The sequence below is a fragment of the Dendrobates tinctorius genome, unplaced genomic scaffold (genome assembly GCF_039654945.1).
Source record: "Dendrobates tinctorius isolate UK_male_01 unplaced genomic scaffold, ASM3965494v1 ptg000155l, whole genome shotgun sequence".
In the NCBI taxonomy this organism is placed as follows: domain Eukaryota; kingdom Metazoa; phylum Chordata; class Amphibia; order Anura; family Dendrobatidae; genus Dendrobates; species Dendrobates tinctorius.
The window spans coordinates 7,397,695-7,419,592 of NW_027361822.1; the positions used below are offsets into that span (position 1 = coordinate 7,397,695).

Consider the following 21,898-nt stretch of genomic DNA (forward strand, 5'->3'; position numbering starts at 1 on the left):
AATCCGCTGCGGATCCGCAGGACCAAATCCGCTGTGGATCCACAGCAAAAACCGCAATGTGTGCACACATCCTTAGTGATCCATTAGTGATCGTTCTGTCCCCATCATTCTTTCTCAGATGGTGGAAAGGGGCTGGGAAACAAGTATTGAACGACTTCTTCAATTTTGTCGATCATTTAGCGGCCTGAACTCAGCGCATGTAAATACAATCAAAATGCTAATGTGTGATGTGCAATATGTTAGCATTTGGGGCCCCATTTTAAACTTTGCCTAGGTCCCCACTTTGCCTAAAACCGGCCCTGGTTGGGGTTAGGGTTGGAGTTAGAATTGGGGGGTTTCCACTGTTTGCGCACATCAGGTGCTCTCCAAACGCAACATGGTGTCTGATCTCAATTCCAGCCATTTCTGCGTTGAATAAGTCAAATGGTGCTCCTTCCCTTCCAAGCTCTGCCATGCGCCCAAACAGTGTTTTACTCCCACATATGGGGTATCAGCTGGGGTATCAGCCTACTCAGGACAAATCGCAAAACAACTTTTGGGGTCCTATTTCTCCTGTTGCCCTTAGGAAAATAAAAAATTGGGGGCAAAAATATCATTTTTGTGGAAAAAAAATGTTTTTTTTATTTTCACGCCTGGGCGTTATATACTTCTGTGAAGCACTTGGGTTTTCAAAGTGCTCACTACACATCTAGATAAGTTCCGTGGGGGGTCTAGTTTCCAAAATGGGGTCACTTGTGGGGAGTTTCAATAGTTTAGGCACATCAGACGCTCTCCAAACGCACATGACACCCACAGACCATTCCATCAAAGTCTGCATTACAAAACATCACTACTTCCCTTCCGAGCCCCGATGTGTGCCCATACAGTAGTTTTCTCCCACATATGAGGTATCAGCGTACTCAGGACAAATTGGACAACAACGTTTGGGGTCCAATTTCTCCTGGTACCCTTGGGAAAATAAAAAAATTGGGGACTAAATGATCATGTTTGTGGAAAACTACGATTTTTTTATTTTCATGCCCGGGCATTATAAACTTGTGTGAAGCCCTTGGGGGTTCAAAGTGCTCACCACACATCTAGATAAGTTCCTTAGGGGGTCTAGTTTCCAAAATGGGGTCACTTGTGGGGGGATTCCACTGGTTAGGTACATCAGGGGCTTTCCAAACTCGACATGATGTCCGATCTCAATTCCAGCCAAAAGCGTCAAATGGCGCTGCTTCCCTTCCGAGCTCTGCCATGCGCCCAAATAGTCGTTTACACCCACATATGGGGTATCAGCGTACTCAAGACAAATTGCACAACAACTTTTAGGGTCCTGTTACCCTTGGGAAAATAAAAATTGCGGGTGAAAAGTTCATTTTTGTGGAAAAAATATGATTTTTTAATTGTACCGCTGTACGTTATAAACTTCTGTGAAGCCCTTGTGGGTTCAAAGTTCTCACCACATATCTAGATAAGTTCCTTGTTGGGTCTAGTTTCCAAAATGGGGTCACTTGTGGGGGGTTTCCACTGTTTAGGTACATCAGGGGCTCTCCAAACGTGACATGGCATCCGATCTGAATTCCAGCCAATTTTGCATTGAAAAAGTCAAACGGCGCTCCTTCCCTTCTGAGCTCTGTGATGGGCCGAAACAGTGGTTCCCTCGCACATGTCAGGTATCAGCGTACTCGGGACAAATTGCACAATAACTTTTCCAGTCCAATTTCTCCTGTTACCCTTGGTAAAATAAAAAAAATTGAACCTGAAGTATTTTTTTTGTGAAAAAAGTTAAATGTTAATTTTTTTTTTAAATATTCAAAAAATTTCTGTGAAGCACCTGATGGGTTAATAAACTTCTTGAATGTGGTTTTGAGCACCTTAACGGGTGCAGTTTTTAGAATGGTGTCACTTTTGGGTATTTCTATCCTATAGACCCCTCAAAGTTGCTTCAAATGTGACGTGGTCCGTAAAAATAAAATGGTGTTGCAAAAATGAGAAATCGCTGGTCAACTTTTAGCCCTTATAACTTCCTAACAAAAAAAAAAATTTGGTTCCAATATTGTGCTGATGTAAAGTAAACATGTGGGAAATGTTACTTATTAAGTTTTTTGTGTGCCATATCTCTGTGATTTAAGGGCATAAAAATTAAAAGTTGGAAAATTGCAAAATTTTCAACATTTTTGCCAAATTTCCATTTTTTTCACAAATAAAGGCAAGTTATATGAATGAAATTTTACCACTACCATGAAGTACAATATGTCACGAGAAAACAGTGTCAGAATCACCGGGATCCATGGAAGCGTTTCAGAGTTATTACCTCATAAAGGGACAGTGGTCAGAATTGTAAAAATTGGCCCGGTCATGAACGTGCAAACGACTCTTGGGGGTAAAGGGGTTAAACAGAGGCTGGACAGACATTTGTCTGAGATGTTTTGGTGAATCCTGCATTGAGCAGGGGGTTGGACACGATGACCCTGGAGGTCCCTTCCAACTCTAACATTCTAGGATTCTATGATATCGTGTGGATAAAGCATGAATGTACAAGATTGGAATGACCATTTGAGGGTGAGTTCAGACTTGATGGTATTTGAGGTACAAATTCCAAACCAAATATTCAGAGGAATTTATAATATTCTGCATGTGGGTGGTATCATTTCATGCCAGAAAAAAAAAACTATGTGAAGAAACCAAAAATCAATTTTCTTAGGGTATAAAAAAAATGGCCTATAGCCCTTGTTTGTGTTTTAGGAAACTGGTAAAAATCAATGGGATGGGGGCACCAATGGGAATTTTGCACAGGGCACCACCATTCAGGCTGCTACTGAATATCCACTATAGTATTGGGGATGCCGAGTCATAAGTTTTTGTATGCAGGGCAGCTACTAAAATTTATATTCATAGAAAAAAAGTCTGATATGTTGGCTGTACTTTGCTTTAGAATTGAAGACACTCCTTCACTACCACTTGCCTCAGCACTCATGTAATCATGAATCAGAGTTGGTTGAGTTGTGCGCTGCTGCAAAAATGGATTTATGGGTATTTTATCACGGTGGCAAATTTCACAAAATTCCAGGTAACCTCTTTTAAATAAGTTGTGATTTTCTTCTCATCATATTCTTAGACTCATGACTGGTATGGACATGTGTCAGACCGTAGTGCTTACAGCGGGAAAACTACTAGAAAGCCATAATGTAAAAATGATCGAATCTTTTGAAATTCAAATTCACCTGCTTTGTTGAATCTTTTTTTAAAAAAATGGATTTGCAGCAAATTTATTCTTTTCAAATGGCAATACTCCAATTCCACTAACTGCCCGTAAAAGATGTAACTGACATCTCCTAGGACTGCATTGAACTCTTTTTAAGTTCATAATAATGAGCAAGAGACCTAAGCATGAATGTCTATGTGTAATTGGATGATAATAGTGAGGCGCAAATGTGCTTTGAGAATGTGTTTTCTGAGCTTGGGTACTAACCGAGTATATTCGATGTGCTCAAGGAACATGTTCAAGATTCCGCGTCTGCATGTCTCGCGGCTGTTTGACAGCCACAACACATGCAAAGGTTGCCTAACAGACACTCGGTTAGCACACGACCATGCTTGGACAGCACCTTATAACATGCTCATCATTAGATGGTAACTCTTGTTAATCAACAGCCTGTTTAATAATACATTGCAGTCATAGCATACTAATCCTATTTCAATGGGTTTGTGGTTTGGAAAAAGAAGAAGCAATGGCTTGTTAACAACCTGACTAAAAATTATCTCTGTTTTCTGATCAGTATCAGGTTTGCTGATTTGGTAAAATATTGAAGCAATGACTTTTTACGGTAATAAGCCACCCAAGAATTATCGCTTTTTATGAGACCACTTTTGAAAGTGAAGAAGCAATGGCTTCTTAAAAGCCATCCATAAATTATCCATTATTTGGGAACAGCATTTACCCTGTACATGTTAGGGGTACCTAGCATCAGTGCAGCATAGCTGTAGAATACAATGGACAAGCAGATTATGTATGTGGATATTTATCAGCAACGGCAGTACACAATGTTGAATATGAAGGGACAGGAATGACGATGTCCAGCTGTGCAGAGACAGAAATGGCGGCCCAAGCTGTATAGTATATCTATAAAATGGACATGCCAGAAATGTGTGGCTATCTATTGAGAGTGTAGCCACCATTTAGTATAGAATATGAAGGGAATGGCAGAAGGATGTTCAACTTTGTGGGGGCAGCACTGACACCCTATGCACCAGTTGCACAGTTTAAATATAATATGATGACTAGTGTGAGGGGGATCAGTACTGGCAGAAGCTCAACAGTGTAGAACACCGTGGACAGGCAGATGCTGTGGTTGATCTAATTATTGTCATCAGCTGCACTAAACAAAATAATCCATGATTCATTCAACAATCATATTTCAGACTAACATCCTTGTTCCCTGCATATACAGTACTTAGGATAATTTGATGTTCCACTCTACATCCACTTGCTGCTGCTCCCCCTCTGCCACATAATGTTGCATGTAGCATTGATGTTGAGGGTCCCTAACAACCCCAAGGTCGCAATGAACATTTAGAACTTACCGTTTTTCTTCTGTTCCCTATTGCATTCTTGTGAGTGTTTTGCTAAAGTTCTGTCTACTGTCTACTGACAAGTCTAGTAGTCTTTGCCTTTGGAAGGCTTTTTACTGATGATACACATTCCTCATAAGTTGCCATTGGTGGACTTCAAAGTAATCGTAGAAATGCTCCAACATATGCAGTGTTGAATTCCAGTATACTGAAAATCAGGCAGCGCTCAAGCAGATCATTCAATTTTTGCAAAGCCTGGTGGGCGTGCTTCGCCACGTAAGAATGGTTGAGATGCCAAGATACTTTTCTGGCAATGGTCACCACTAGAGATTAGTGAATTTGATCAGGTCCCTGCTTATTCAGCAAGCTTATAGCACTTACCGAATAAGCTGCAGAGGGAACCTGCATACATGGAGCTCGCAGGCTGATCAGCTGTTCGGCTCTGCTGCTGCATGTGTTGCAGCTGGGTCACTGTCACAACACATGCATGGAGAGCCCAACACACAGTCTAATAAGCAGGGACACAATCAAATTGGCTCATCTCCAGTCACCACCCTACTTATTGAAGAAAATTTTCACAATTAGATTTAGAATGTGCACAATGGAGTGAGCATTAGTTAGTTACTTTGTCCAAATCTAAAGCAGCCCGAAAGCTCTGGGTATTTTTTGCTTATGACAATGTCCAGTTGCAGTTCGCGGGAAGCCATCCAGTGTGAAATTTGCTTCTTAACGGAGAGGAGCAGCTCATCCCCTGAATGGCTTTTGTTGCCCATTCTCACAATCTGTAAAACAGCTTGACAGTGCGTAAGTTTACAAGAAACTAAAAGACTGAGGGCCAGAAGTAGGTGCATTGCATTTTATTTTGCATCCAACAAAGGGATAACAACTGGTTAGCCATGCTTTTAGACAATGGTTATAAAATCATCATGGGGAAAAATGTTACCAGCTTCCCAAAAGGAGCTAAATTTGGCATATTACCTGTATTCTGTTTCCACTGAAGATGAAGTCATGTCCATTGAGGAAAATGTACAAGAGGTGGGTAACCAATGCCAGGCAATGGAACCATATCTACCATGGAGGCTTCATTTCCACATATAATTTTACAATGGAGCGTTGATGCTTTCTCAAAGCACTCACCCAATGGGTTATGAATAACGTGATCTCCTTGACCATAGTAACTTCTTCTTTTGTTTATGATAGGCATATTTTTCTATGAGAAATAATTTCATCTACATTTCTTCCAGTGAACCTCAACAAACTTTCTTGAAAAGAAGTGGCGTTCACTAAGATGTACCGCAGCGACTGCACCTCCAGCAAAGTTAATTGAGTGCGGGTTTAGATGGCACATTGCAAGGATGTTTTGTTGCTACACAATATGAGATGAATATCCAGCTGAGTGAAGGAGGGGTAGTCAGAGTACGTCAAGCAGTAGTTTAATGATAATTACACCAACCAGGTACTACTTGAGGATACAGATTGGCTACCAGCAAGACGAGTGCAAGGAGAATGGGTATTTGGGTAGCTTGAGCTTTGCTCCTACAACTGGTCAACTTGTTTTTTCTAAATGATCAAGTGGTATCAATGTACGGTATGCTCTGATAGAGAGATGCAATTCCTAGTCTATTCAAGTATGGCCATTCAAGGCTTATTTTCCTCCTTCACAGGCAGCACACTGCAAAAGGTTTATCAGCTAGCAATGTGAAAAAGAATTTCCACATGCAAGATGTAGGGACTCCACCTACAGCACTTGAAGCATCACTTGCTCCCTAGCTGACTGCAGAATTAGCAGATATGCCACCAAAACATATTTGGGCCAAATGAAGGCTATGCTCTTCATCTTCCACATCACTACCTTCCTTCACTGATAGCTTCACCTCTGCATAATGTAAATCAGTTTCCCAGGTCTTGGCCACCACACAATGTTCATTATCATAATTTCTGATCATTCCTTGCCTCAGTGTGGGAAATGTCCTGGAAAGCCTAGCTCTCATCCGCCTTCTCCTCCGCTGTACTCCAGCTCTATTTGCCATGACACCAAGTGCTACTACCACCTTGGCATCCTCTGCCTATGCCCCTAGTATCACACTAACTAGGTAATTGAATTATGTACTCCATCTTCTCTGATCAAAGGCGAATGTTTATTTCTTCCCAAAAATTAAGTCAAAGAAGTTGTTATAAAATATGTTCATAAGCCCCCATAGTGCTGTGTCACTTAGGACTAAGGGGCAGAACAGCCAGAGGTGTCAATAATGGAATTAAGTCTGTAATTAAAAGTTTAACTGCTATGGCAGCAGACATTGATTTAAACTGATGTCATTGTCATAAGAAAAATTATCCTGCTGTGGCTGAGATGAGAGATGTGGTGCCATATATTCATATATTCCAAAATAACATTTACTTCCTCCCCACTACTATGCTCAACGGAATCAACTGAGGACAGTGAGGAACGGCGCTAGTTTCTGCTATTGCCCTGATGGATGGTGCTGCTTCTTATGGCTTCCACGTTCTTAGCCATAGTATGTTTTTTTTTCTTTTATACTACCACACCCATTGTCACACTATAATTACCATTTTTTCAATCTTTTCAAACCCAATATCTCCAGTAATTGTATTATTACATGGGATTTTTTATAATTTTACATCAGCTCATCTTCTTCCTCTTCAGGTCCCTACAATATCGGATCCTCTCAGTGGAGATCTTCTATAAAAGATAATTCTCCTGAGTGACCCTACAAGGATGGATACAAACAGGGACAAGATGGTGGAGAGGATATTACACCTCACCCTAGAGATCCTCTTCCGGCTTACTGGAGAGGTGAGAGATTCTGATGACGTCACATTACATCATTCTTATCTATGGGAATAACAGATGGACAGAACTGGAGAGGTGAGGACTCTGGAAATGTCTGTAGTGAGATTTATTAATGTGTCTCTCCATAACCAGGATTACACAGTAGTGAAGAAGACCTCTAGTGAGCGCTGTCAGGCCCCTGTGTCTGAGGGATGGAGAAGAACCCTGAGTACAATCACGGGTCCTCCACCTCTCCCCCTGATACATGAGGACATCAATGACCAGAAGATCCTAGAACTCACCTACAAGATGATTGAGCTGCTGACTGGAGAGGTGACACTGCTGGGAATGCTGGGACATTATACAGTAATGCTATGGAGGGATCGGTGGGATGACGGTATCATTGTATGTGGCAGGTTCCTATAAGGTGTCAGGATGTCGCCGTCTATTTCTCCATGGAGGAGTGGGAGTATTTAGAAGGAAACAAAGATCTGTACAATGACGTCATGATGAAGGTTCCCCAACTCCTCACATCACCAGGTAATAGACAGGACTAAGTACGCACGGCCTATAATTATCTGTATGTAAAGAATGAATTCGGTCCCTGTATGTGTTTTCTCCAGTTGTATCCAGTAAGAGGACAACACCAGAGAGATGTCCCCATCCTCTTCTTCCTCAGGACTGTAAACAAGAATATCCCAATGTTCCTCAGCATCATCAGGTAGATGGAGAAAAGGTGTAAATAAATGTCTTCCATGATGTGCAGAAGGCTGTGAAGGTCTTACATTCTGTCGTGTATTCTATCGTGTTTTATGCACTGAATGGCCACATTGTTAGAGACATAGTCCATTTCATTACTGAAGCTTCATTGTATTTAATGACCCATCACCAAGGAGTTCTCAATAAAATCAAGTGAGCAAGCTTTTAGTTGATCAGCTTCAGTGTGAATCCACATTAGAATGGAACTACTAAGTTATCAAGCATGGCATGGTTGTCAGTACTAAATTAACCTTTACATGTTGTGATTGAATTAAAATTATTTTTTTCTCCCTTGTTTCCGTGACATTTGCAGTCCCCATATCTTAATCCTACAAGACAAGATGGAACGAGCTGTTTAGGGTTTATTAGTACCTACTGTATCTATGTAATTTGCTGCACTGTGAGAAGCTATTCTGACTATACGGTGTGAGGCAGTGACCCGTTACAGCTAGGGGGCGCTGTATGTGCTCCTTAGGAGACGCATGGAGGCGTATCTGAGATTGATGGTAAGACGTGACCGGCATGATTGTAAATGGCCGGTATGTGTCGCAAAGGTCCTCTGCGCTGTAAGTCCGAAATAATGTTGTGCTGGGACTTGTAGTTCCAGGAGTTTTTGCTTATTTATAATAGGGGGGCTTATAGGGTTAGTCAGAGAGCTGGGCGGGAATGAGTAACCACACATACACCGCCCACCTGTGGGGGTGGTTACAGGTACATAATGTGACCAGGGTATGGGTCACATGGTTCCGAGTGTATGGACCTGAATAGTCTGTGTGTAAGGTCTCGAGGTCTCTGTGTTGAAAGGTCCTGTGTGGATGTGGATCAGATTCCTGGAGCACATGGTGAGGCCATGGACCTGAAGGCCTGTGTTGGAAGGTGCAAGGAGTGGACTTCCTGAAGCGCACAGGGAGAGGTCGTATGAGCAGAGTCTGTGACGGCATTGCATTGGGGAAGCTACCGTTCCTTCTGCGGGTCTGGACTGTCGGGAGTGCCCTGGTCACAAGGACGGTGATCCCAGTAAGTCAGCTTCCCCAGGACAGAGGACTGACAGAAGTCAGCATGTGGAGCAGGAGCTCCTGTAAGGCAACTCCACAGACTGTTGGTGCTTGTGATGTTCCTTGGATGTTACTGAACTGTTCAGCGTGCAGTCACCCACGGTAACTGGACGAAGCGAGAGGTCCAGCATGATTAGAGACTGCAATATAATGTCATGTATTATGAAGTGCTGTAGACCATGAGAGGTCTGTGATGTGTAACATGGCCTACGTTGCGGTGTATGATGCTTGAATAAACCAAAATAGACTGTTTTATGTGCAAAGCCGGCCAATATTCATACAGAACAATGGGTGTCTCTAATAAAGTCGCCATTTAATGCATGTTTTAGGAGTCAAAAGGTTGGATTTATACAGAAGACCCCCAGCTATCTGATAACTACTGCTGACATTCTTGGTCATTATTTAAATTTATTTATTTATTTTTTTTCTGTCATTTATAATTTCACATAGCTTCTTCATCTCTCTGTGACTTTTACAATATTTCTTTAAGGGTGAAGATCTGCCCCATATTAATACTACAGAGACATATGTGACAGGTGATGAGCGGTGTAAAGAGGAGATTCCTACAGATAACCGCACAGGTGAGCAGTTACTACTAAGGTCATATATACTAGTCCATCACTGAGTGATGCAATTATATGTCTCAGTTTTTAGGGTATGTTAAGCAGCTATTTTATAACTTTAAAGTTACTGTAAAGTGGCTAAAATTGAAGAGCCGCTTTTTTCAACAGAGAAAAAAAATACATCTCCGCACTTTCTGTTCTGGCCATACAAATATGTAACTTCTGAATTGGTCAACGCTGTGGTCAGTGGTCAGTCACATACACTAGTCACAAAAAGTTAGGGATATTTGGCTTTCAGCAAAATTTCAGGCTGAACCTGGAATGCACTGTAACGTTTTCAGGTGAACTTAATATGACCGTCTCAAGACTTTTGAATACACAAATCCAACTGTTCAGTGTTTCAGTACTTTTTGCACAACTTGCTGTTCTCTAACAAGGATCTAAATGGCAAAATTCACAACTGGTGTTTGATCCATGAATTGCCCAATACATTTCAGGGTTCAATTAGAATTGGTATTAAATAGTCCTCCATACCATGCTGTTCACATTTTCACATCATGAGACCAAGACGACACCTGAAAATTGATCAACAGTTCCTCGATATTGTGAGGCTTCAAGCAGGATGTTCTCAGACGGAAGTGGCCACTGAGCTTAGAGTGTCACAGTGTCATCAGCAGGTTGCAACAGAGATGCAGAGAGATTAGAAGAGAGTCACAGAAAGGCAGAGAAGTGGATGTTCTTGGACCACATTGCACAGTGATGACCACTTCATTGTGAACTATGCCCTTCGGTACCGGATGATGACTACCACACAACTCCAGGCACATTTAAGGAAGGTGAGAGTCACCCAAGTGTCATGTCAAACCATTCAAACCAATTGACATCAGCATGGTCTGTGTGCTAGACAACCTGACTACACCACCATGGGCCAGGGAGCATCTACCCTGGACGAGGGAAAAAAGGATCTTCGTGCTGTTCACTGATGAAAGTCGATTCACGCTGAGCAGAAATGATGGCTGCCATCGATGTTGGCGACATCAAGGAGAGCACTATGCATCAGCCACTATTATCACCAGACAAGCCTTTGGTAGTGGTGTTACAGTGTGGCCAGGTGCGTCTAGTCAATACAGAACTGCCCTACACTTTATGAATGGTACAGTGACAAGCCCCTACTACTTTAATAACATTATTAATCCAGTGTTTATGCCTCTGCGCGAACAACACAGGCCTAATTTCAGCTTCATGGACAACAATGTTTCAGCTCATCAAGTTTGCATCATTAGGGAACGGATGTTGGAGACTGTACTTTCTCCAGACCTGAGTCCCATACAAAACCTATGGGATTATCTTAGTCGCCGTTTAGAGGCTTGTATCTCTGTACCCCAGAACCTCAATGACCAGAGGGTCGCCCTTCAAGAAGAGTGGGATGCCATGTCTCAGCAGACAATGACTCTAATGTGAACAGCTTGAAACATCGTTGTTAAGGGGACACTGACATTTTCCGTTGGGGTATAACCACCACTGTTGTTGGCTTTTCTTTCAATAAATTGTTTAAGATGAGGAAATTACCATGTTTCTACTTAAATGCCCTACTTCCATGATAAAATATGACTGTAGCGTGAACTGTTTACGTTTTCCATAAATTTCGCCTAAAACTCAAATATCCCTAACTTTTTGTGAGTAGTGTATCTGTCCATCTGTAAATATAGAGATTGACGGAGTAATTCGGCAGCAGTGCAGGAGGAACGGCAAGGAAATCTATTTATATAATTGCCTTGTAATGTTTTAATTTCCTGTTCTGTCCAGATGTCACCATATCCCAGAATTCCAAGTGGAGAAAGTTTACCAACCGCCATATTGGGACACCCAAGTGATGGGTGTCTCAATATGGAGACTGCTGCTGGTACCAACCTATTGTGCAGTACCACCAGCGCACGCAGACGCAGTTAATCATTCGGCTGATCCTGGTGGCAGATGCGCAACATGTCTACAGGCAGTGGAAGCCGGTCAGATTAAAGCGGTTTTCCCCCGAACGAAAGTTCATTTTAAAAATTGACTGTGTCTGACCATGTACGGAGCATACCACATCTCCTGGGTAGGGGAGGAAGCAAAAGACAATACTGACAATACAGCAGGAGATCACAGAGGATACATTTTGTGAGGTAAAATATTTCACTGCCTGTTTTACCTCACAAAAAAATCTGCGATCTCCTGCTGTAATGTCAGTATTGTCTTTTGCTTCCTCCCCTGCCCAGGAGCTGTGGTATGTTCTGTTCACAGTCAGACACAGGAGTGAGAGAGACAGAGCACAGGGGGAGACAGCTCAAATGGGACAGCACATGAGGGGAGAAAACAGCACAGGAAGAAGAGAGAGACAGCAGACAAGGGGGATAGCACATGGGGAAGACAGAAGAGAGCACAGACGGGAGAAGTCAGCACATGGGGAAACAGAGTGGATAGGTGGTTGAGCACATTTGGGGAGAGATACTCAATGCTGCAAAGCCAGCCCCCATAGTGACATTACCGCCCTCCCGATGCAATAGCATTGGGCCTCCATCTAGTTGAGAAATAAGTACTCCTTTTTTGTGCTTTTGTTTTTTCCTCTTTCTTCCAAGGGCTAAAGCTTTTTTATTTTATTTTTTATGGGACGAGTTGTAGTTTTGAATGACCTTATTTGTAAAACCATAAAATGTACTGGAAAATTGGGGGGGGAATCCAAGTGTGGTGAAATTGCAAAAGAAAGCACCCCATGATTGTTGCTGAAAGGGCACACTTTAAATGCCGCTGCAGAGATTGATTGTGTAATGCGATTAACAGCAGCGAGGAAATACCAGTAAAGGGATGACACATGCTGGACTTCAAGGTAAAAGAGGAACTCCTAGAAAAACAATTTAGAATTAGATGGGCATTTCCTGAAGGAAATACATGGTGCTTGAACAGCGCTGCCAGCTTTACAGCAGTGTGTCAGGTGTCAACTGTGAGAAAGTAAAGTTAGAATGTGAATGTTGTGTATAGCGATGGCACAACCTGGGATGGGTTGTATATGAAGCCAATGAAGGTGATGTAGTGATGTCACCATCATATAATATTGGGTGCAGGCTAAAGGACCTGTGTGATGTCACCACCATTTGCTTTAAGGGGACGCTGGGACCCACAATGATGAAATGAACGGGGTCCAGACACTTGTAAAGAACAGTGGTGGTAGCCACTTTGGCCACTTGGTAGCCACTTTGGCACATTCGGCACCTCGGTAGCCACTTTGGCCACTTGGTAGCCACTTTGGCACATTCGGCCCCTCAGTAGCCACTCTGGCCACTTGGTAGCCACTTTGGCACATTCGGCACGTTGGTAGCCACTTTGGCACATTCGGCACCTTGGTAGCCACTTTGGACACTTGGTAGCCACTTTGGCACATCAGTAGCCACTTTGGCCATTTGGTAGCCACTTTGGCACATTCGGCACCTCTGTAGCCACTTTGGCCACTTGGTAGTCAGTTTGGCCACTTGGTAGCCACTTTGGCATATTCTGCACCTTGGTAGCCACTTTGGCCACTTGGTAGCCACTTAGGCACATTAGGCACCTCAGTAGCTACTTTGGCCGCTTGGTAGCCACTTTGGCACATTCGGCATATCAGTGGCCACTTAGTAGCCACTTTGGCACATTCGGCACCTCAGTAGCTAGTTTGGCCGCTTGGTAGCCACTTTGGCACATTCGGCATATCAGTGGCCACTTAGTAGCCACTTTGGCACATTCGGCACCTCAGTAGCCACTTGGGAGCCACTTTGGCCACTTGGTAGCCACTTTGGCACATTCGGCACCTCGGTAGCCACTTTGGCCACTTGGTAGCCACTTTGGCACATTCGGCACCTCGGTAACCACATCGGCCACTTGGTAGCCTCTTTGGCACATTTGGCACCTCAATAGCCACTTTGGCCGCTTGGTAGCCACTTTGGCCACTTGGTAGCCACTTTGGCACATTCGGCACCTCGGTAGCCCCTTTGGCACATTCGGCACCTCGGTAACCACTTCGGCTACTTGGTAGCCACTTTGGCACATTCGGCACCTCAGTAGCCACTTGGGAGCCACTTTGGCCACTTGGTAGCCACTTTGGCACATTCGGCACCTCGGTAGCCACTTTGGCCGCTTGGTAGCCACTTTGGCCACTTGGTAGCCACTTTTTGGCACATTCGGCACCTCGGTAGCCACTTTGGCCACTTGGTAGCCAGTTTGGCACATTCGGCACCTTGGTAGCCACTTTGGCCACTTGGTAGCCACTTTGGCACATTCAGCATATCAGTAGCCACTTTGGCCACTTGGTAGCCACTTTGGCACATTCGGCACCTCAGTAGCCACTTGGTAGCCACTTTGGCCACTTGGTAGCCACTTTGGCACATTCGGCACCTCGGTAGCCACTTTGCCTACTTCTTAGAATCATAGAATCATAGAATCATAGAATCGTAGAGTTGGAAGGGACCTCCTGGGCCATCTGGTCCAACCCCCTGCTCAAAGCAGGATTCGCTAAATCATCCCAGTTAGATGTCTGTCCAGCCTCTGTTTGAAGACTTCCATTGAAGGAGAACTCACCACTTCTCGTGGCAGCCTGTTCCACTCATTGATCACTCTAACTGTCAAAAAGTTTTTTCTAATATCTAATCTGTGTCTCCTCCCATTCAGCTTCATCCCATTGCTTCTAGTCTTTCCTTGTGCAAATGAGAATAAAGTTGATCCTTCTACAATGTGACAGCCCTTTAGATATTTGTAGACAGCTATTAAGTCTCCTCTCAGTCTTCTCTTTTGCAAACTAAACATTCCCAAATCCTGCAACCTTTCCTCATAAGACAGGGTTTGCAGACCGGTCACCATTCTGGTCGCTCTTTTCTGAACTTGCTCCAGTTTGTTGATGTCTTTTTTAAAATGTGGTGCCCAAAATTGGACACAATATTCCAGATGAGGTCTGACCAAAGAGGAGTAGAGGGAAATAATTACTTCACGTGATCTAGACTGTATGCTTCTGTTAATACATCCTAGAATTGCATTTGCCTTTTTTGCTGCTGCATCACACTGTTGACTCATATTCAGTCTGTGATCTATTAGTATACCCAAGTCTTTTTCACATGTGCTGTTACTTAGCCCTATTCCTCCCATTCTATATATTATTTTTTCATTTTTATTGCCCAGATGTAGTACTTTGCATTTCTCCCTGTTAAAAACCATTCTGTTAGTTGCTGCCCACTTCTCCAGTTTATTTAAATCTTTTTGAATCCTCTCTCTCTCTTCTCTAGTATTAGCTATCCCTCTTAGCTTTGTGTCATCAGCAAATTTAATCAGTTTACCCTCAATTCCTTCATCTAAATCGTTGATAAAGATGTTGAACAATACAGGGCCCAGGACAGAGCCCTGTGGTACCCCACTTGAGACATTCTTCCAACTGGATGTGCAGCCATTTACGACCACTCTTTGGGTCCGATCACTAAGCCAGTTATGAATCCACCTAACAGTTGCCTTGTCCATTCCATACTTAGTCATTTTTTCAATAAGGATTGTATGAGAGACTTTGTCAAATGCTTTGCTGAAGTCAAGATATACTATATCTACAGCATTTCCTTGATCCACCCAATCAGTAATACCATCATAGAAGGAAATTAAATTAGTCTGACATGACTTATTAGTTACAAACCCATGCTGACTCTGTTTAATCACTTCATTCTTATCCAGGTATTGACATACATGTTGTTTAATAATTTGTTCAAAGATCTTTCCTGGTATAGAAGTCAGACTCACCGGCCTATAGTTGCCTGGGTCCACCTTCTTCCCCTTTTTGAAGATAGGAACAACATTTGCTCTTCTCCAGTCTTCTGGCACTTCTCCTGTTCTCCAAGAATTTTCAAAGATTATGGAGAGGGGTTCAAAAATTTCTTCTGCTATCTCCTTCAGTACTCTGGGGTGTAATTCATCTGGACCTGGAGACTTGAATACATTTAGGTTAGCTAAGTGTTTCCTCACTATCTTTCTGTTTATAGATATCCTGGATTCTTCTATTCCCTTAATAGGACAGTGAATAACAGTTGATGTTACATTTCCTTTCTGAGAGAAAACAGATGCAAAATAGGAATTTAAAAGTTCAGCCTTCTCAACATCCTGTCTTACCATTTCATCATTTTCATCCTGTAAAAATCCTATAGCATCTTTGACTTTTCTTTTACTTTTGACATATCCCCAAAATCCTTTATTATTGCTTTTGACATCTCTTGCAAGCCTCAATTCATTTTCAGCTTTAGATAATCTGATTTTTGCCTTGCAGGTTCTGCAGACAGCATTATATTCTTCTTTAGATATGCCTCCTTCTTTCCATTTTATAAACATTTTTTGCTTCCTTTTTAGCATGTGCTTAAGTTCTGTGTTCATCCATCCTGGTTTCCTTAAATGCTTCCTATTCTTCCCTCTTTTTGGAATTGTTAACAACTGTGCTTTGAGAATTTCATTTTTCAAGATTTCCCATCCTTCCTGGACATTTTTGTCTTTAAGGATATCCAGCCATTGGATCCCTCCAATTCTCTTTCTGAATCCCTTAAAATCTGCCTTTCTGAAATCTAACCTTGACGTCTGAGTCTTCACAGGTCTTCCGCCTCTAGTTATCCAAAATTCTAAAATAGCATGGTCGCTACCTCCTAGGGTCCCAGCCACTTTTACCTCCTCAACCATTTCCTCCCTGTTTATAAGGATTAGATCCAAGGTAGCAGTTCCCCTTGTTTTCTCCTTTACCTTTTGGAAGATAAAGTTGTCAGCAAGAGAGGATAAGAATTTCCTTGACCTGTTAGTTTTGCCTGAGAGAGATTCCCAACAAATGTCTGGATAGTTGAAATCTCCCATGACAACTATGTCATATTTTTTGGAGAACTTGGCCATTTGATGCATAAAGAGTTCATCCATATCTTCAGCTTGCACAGGCGGCCTGTAGTAAATGCCTACAATGGTGTCCTTTCCATTGTTCTGTCCTTGTATTCTTACCCAAACAGTTTCCACAGAACTCCCAGTCTCCGAAGCTTCAATCTCTGTGCAGATATACGCATTTCTAACATACAATGCGACACCCCCTCCTCGTTTATCAAGTCTGTTTCTTGCAAATAAGTTGTATCCTTCTAGTCTTGTATTCCAATCATGTGTATTGTCCCACCAAGTTTCAGTGATTCCAATGACATCATATTTCTTTTCCTGTGTTAGTAGTTCCAATTCTCCTTGTTTGTTGCCCATGCTTTGTGCATTAGTATAGAAACATTTTAGTTTGTGATTGGTTTCTCTTTCTCCAATATTTTTTTTAATTAGATTCTTTCGTCTTTGTTCTTCCTTTCCACTTCTAATAGCAGAGTTCTCAGTAGCATTTGTCAGGTGTATGGCTTTTTCTGGTCTTTTGCTTCCCTTCCCATGTTGTTCTAGTTTAAAGCTCTCCTTACAAGTGTAGCAAGGCGACTTCCAAATACCTGCTTTCCAGTCTTCGTAAGGTGCACCCCATCTCTAGCAAGTAGTCCATCGTATAAGTAGTTCACTCCGTGATCCAGAAATCCAAATCGTTGCTGACGGCACCATCGACGTAGCCAGTTGTTCACCTGCAGAATCTTATTCCACCTCCTTGTTCCATGGCCATCCACTGGGAGGATGGAAGAGAAGACCACCTGCGCTCCCAGTTCTTTCACTTTCTTGCCTAAGTCTTCAAAGTCTCTGCAGATGGTTTCCAGGTCATTTCTTGCGGTGTCATTTGTCCCCACATGTAGTAGCAGGAATGGGTAGTCATCTGTAGGTCTGAAGAGTCCTGATATCCTGTCAGACACATCTTTAATTTTTGCACCTGGAAGACAGCACATTTCTCTTGAAGTTATATCCGGTCTGCAGATAGCGGCCTCTGTTCCTCTCAACAGGGAATCCCCCATGACCACCACTCTCCGTTTCTTCTTCACAACATTTTTCTTTCTCCATCCAGGAGGACTCTGAAGGCGTACAAGGTTGCTGTTTGTTGGCAAAGTCTTATCCTGATGTATTTCTTCATCGTTTTCCTGCGTGAGAGCCTGGTACTGGTTTCTGAGCAGTATGGGTGCTGACTGCCTCCTGATCCTCCTGCTTCTCTGGGTCACATGTCTCCATTCCTCTGTTTCTTCAGGTGCACTTCGAATTTCTTCTCTTTCTGTAACATGAAGAGATAATTCTGCTCTGTCCAAGAACTCTTCACCTTCCTTAATGATCTTCAACGTAGCTAACCTCTCTTCGAGATTTTGCAACTTTTCCTCCAACAGGGTCACAAGCTTGCATTTGTGGCATGTGAAGTTTGGCTTTTCCACTGGTAAATCTGTGAACATGTAGCAAGAAATGCAGCTCACCAAATGGCTCCTGGCCTCTTCCATCTTGAGATTTCTTAAAAAGATGAAAGATGAGCCAAAATTCTCCGATTTCCTCTTTTCAGCTGCAACGGCCAAAACCCAGTGATCGTTGAGCTCGCGGAGACTCTTCACTTATCCCAGAAGGCACTGGGAATATGCAAATGATCTCCTCAAGACTCTTCCCCTGGTTTCTTGGTAGCCACTTTGGCTCATTCGGCACCTCGGTACCCACTTTGGCACATTCGGCACCTCAATAGCCACTTTGGCCGCTTGATAGCCTTTTTGGCCACATGGTAGCCACTTTGGCACATTCGACACCTCGGTAGCCACTTTGGCCACTTGGTAGCCACTTTGGCACATTCAGCAAATCATTAGCCACTTTGGCCACTTGGTAGCCACTTTGGCCACTTGGTAGCCACTTTGGCACATTTGGCACCTCAGTAGCCACTTTGGCCACTTGGTAGCCACTTTGGCGCATTCGGCACCTCTGTAGCCACTTGGTAGCCACTTTGGCACATTTGGCACCTCGGTAGCCACTTTGGCACATTCGGCACCTCGGTAGCCACTTTGCCTACTTGGTAGCCACTTTGGCACATTCGGCACCTCGGTAACCACTTCGGCCACTTGGTAGCCTCTTTGGCACCTCAGTAGCCACTTTGGCTTGATAGCCACTTTGGCCACTTGGTAGCCACTTTGGCACATTCGACACCTCGGTAGCCACTTGGTAGCCACTTTGGCACATTCAGCAAATCAGTAGCCACTTTGGCCACTTGGTAGCCACTTTGGCACATTTGGCACCTCAGTAGCCACTTTGGCCACTTGGTAGCCACTTTGGCACATTCGGCACCTCTGTAGCCACTTGGTAGCCACTTTGGCACATTTGGCACCTCAGTAGCCACTTTGGCACATTCGGCACCTCTGTAGCCACTTTGGCCACTTTGGTCACTTGGTAGCCACTTTGGCACATTCGGCACCTCAGTAGCCACTTTGGCCACTTGGTAGCCACTTTGGCACATTCTTCACCTCGGTAGCCACTTTGGCCACGTGGTAGCCGCTTTGGCACATTCGGCACCTCAGTAGCCACTTTGGCTACGAATCGGATCGACTCCAAAAATACATTGCACACCTGTCCCCACCGAGGGCGTCGAAACGCCGCCTGAACGGGGTAATTGCAGAAAACGCGGAGAAGAAGAAGTAGAAGAATAATAATAATAAAATATAAGAAATCGGATTACAATATGTTGCTGGAACCTAGAGGTTCAAGCACCATAGTTAGTGGCTTCCTAAGGAGCGCTCAAAATAATTGGGAATCCACAGATATACTGGAATGTGCAGCTTGTAGCATCTGCATTAACCTTCTTGACATGTCTTCAACTCTTGTCCCCATTCCAGAATTTATTGACTTGTTCAACCAAACCTTTAGAATATGGATGTTAGGCTGAAAAGAAATGTAACTTAATTTGCAAGGATCCAAGAAAAATCAGAAAGTACAGTAGGAACAAGTCAGCAGGAATTTGATAACTATTTTTTGTGAATAAATAGAACATGCTACCGCAAGGTCCCAAACTTCTTGGGCTAAGGTAGCTTACCGGAAGTTTTTTAAATAAAATCCAATGTCTTGTGCACATTCGGCATCTGCTTTAACATCTTTTATCTGCAGGCAAACGTGTACACATCAAGTAGAACAGGCAAGCCCATCACTGATTCATTTGCTTAGCAGATGTGATTGTTATAGTCACCAGGTCAGACTAGGTATCTCCACTTTCAAATAGAAAGGCCAAGATGAAAAATTGCAGCAGAGTTACTGAGTTCAGTGATTTGCTGAAGCTTCGTCACCACTGCAGCCAATCAACAGAGACCAGGGGTATCTCAAGGGTTTCTTTTCGTGTTGTTTTTTTTTTTTTTACCTAAAACTGAACATATGGGCAAAAAATTGATAAAGGGTGGCAATTTTTTTAAAGCAGTGTTCCTAAAAATTAATGAAGTTGTTTTTATTTTTGACAGATAACTGTACCCGGAGTTCAGAGGGACATCTGATATTTTCAGATTTTAAAGGAGATGATGGTGATATCACACCTGAAATAAATGAAGGTCAAGCCATTATGCCAGATTTACCTCCAACCCCTCATAGCACAAACCTATCATCTGATCCTTTTCAACAACGCTTATATTTTGATTCATCACAAACTGTTCAGCAAAACAAAAATAACACAACGGATTGTGAATACAAAAGAACTCGCATAAGACAGAAAAAAAGTTTATGTTCAGAATGTGGGAAATATTTTCAGGATAATTTTACTTTAGTAATACATAAGAGAATCCATACAGGAGAGAAGCCTTTTTCGTGTTCAGAATGTGAGAAATGTTTTAAGGGCAAATCTGCTTTAGTTATACATGAGAGAGTTCATACAGGGGAGAAGCCATACTCGTGTTCAGAATGTGGGAAATGTTTTGCCACTAGAGATAACCTTGTTAAACATTTGAGAATTCACACAGGGGAAAGGCCATATGTATGTTCAGAATGTGGGAAATGTTTTAGGACTAAAACAAAACTTGTTAGACATCAGAAAATCCACACTGGGGAGAAGCCTTTTTCATGTTCCGAATGTGGGAAATGTTTTACACGGAAATCAGATCTAGGTACACATCAAAGAATTCACACAGGGGAGAAGCCATATTCATGTTCAGAATGTGGAAAGTGTTTTTCCCGAAGCTCATCTTTATTTGCACACCAAAAATCTCACATAGGGGAGAAGTCATTTTCATGTCTGCAATGTGGGAAATGTTTCAAGGAAAAATCTTATCTTCTTAAACATCAGATTAATCACACAAAGAAGTAGCCATTACTTCAAGCTGACTGCTATGTTTATGGCCTGCTTTTTTTAACAATAATTTTTTTTTAATTTTAAATAAAATTATATTTAACAACCATTTAGCCTTCCAATCATTGAATGAACATTGTTGCAAAAATTACCTCAATCATTTTTCGGCCAAATATAATAGCATTTTAACATAACTGAACACTATGGGAAACAAAAAGGAAACGGAATGGGGTGATGACAACACATTACTGTACCCATAATTTACCAATAATAGCTCTATTACATCTCTATAACTACAGTATTAAGTCTGAATGATAGCCAGCTGTCCCATCTCCTGAGATACGATGTTGTATTATTGGTGGATGAAGCAATTATACTCTCTGATAGACAGTTATCATTTACCAATGCTACTATCTCAGACAATGACGGACATTTGGGGTGTTTCCAATATCCTGCAATTTTAATTCTAGTAGCTATGAGGATGTGTGTAATCACCTTCCTGAACTCGTGCGGAATCAAATCCAGGTCAATGGCCAGAAGAGCCTGTTCTCTCCCAATTTTAATTGGGATGCTGCTAATCTGAGACACTAAATGGGAGATTGCATCACAGAGCTGCTCTACTTTACGGCACTTCCACCAGACATGTAACATATCTGCGTTGGCGTCTCCGCACCTCCAGCACACATCTGGGGAGCTGCGGTAGATCTTGGTGATGAGCGAGTATACACGGGTGGTCTCCAAGTGTTTTGGCGTGCTTGGAGATTTAGATTTTGTCGTCTCAACAGCATGATTTGCGACTTGTAGACAGCTTGAATACATGTGTGGAATGCCTGTTTGTTAGGGAATTCCCACATGTATTCAGCCTGTCTACAAGTCACAAATCATGCAGCTGAGACCACGAAATCTAAATTTGGGAGCACGCCAAAATACTCGGTGTGGTGTAGTAACTTGAATAACAGCGCTACCTCACATCGGAGACCAGCCG

The 21,898-nt window shown here is 42.7% G+C and overlaps 1 protein-coding gene across 1 annotated transcript in view; it reads left to right on the top strand.

The window, feature by feature from the left end:
- The window catches only part of LOC141051171 (uncharacterized), a 218,882-nt gene that overhangs the window by 95,827 nt on the left and 101,157 nt on the right, over nt 1–21,898 (top strand). Inside the window, 5 exon segments of the mRNA XM_073548036.1 lie at nt 7,505–7,678; nt 7,762–7,885; nt 7,969–8,066; nt 9,650–9,740; nt 20,096–20,927. Of these exon segments, the coding sequence (XP_073404137.1) occupies nt 7,505–7,678; nt 7,762–7,885; nt 7,969–8,066; nt 9,650–9,740; nt 20,096–20,927 (1,319 nt within the window).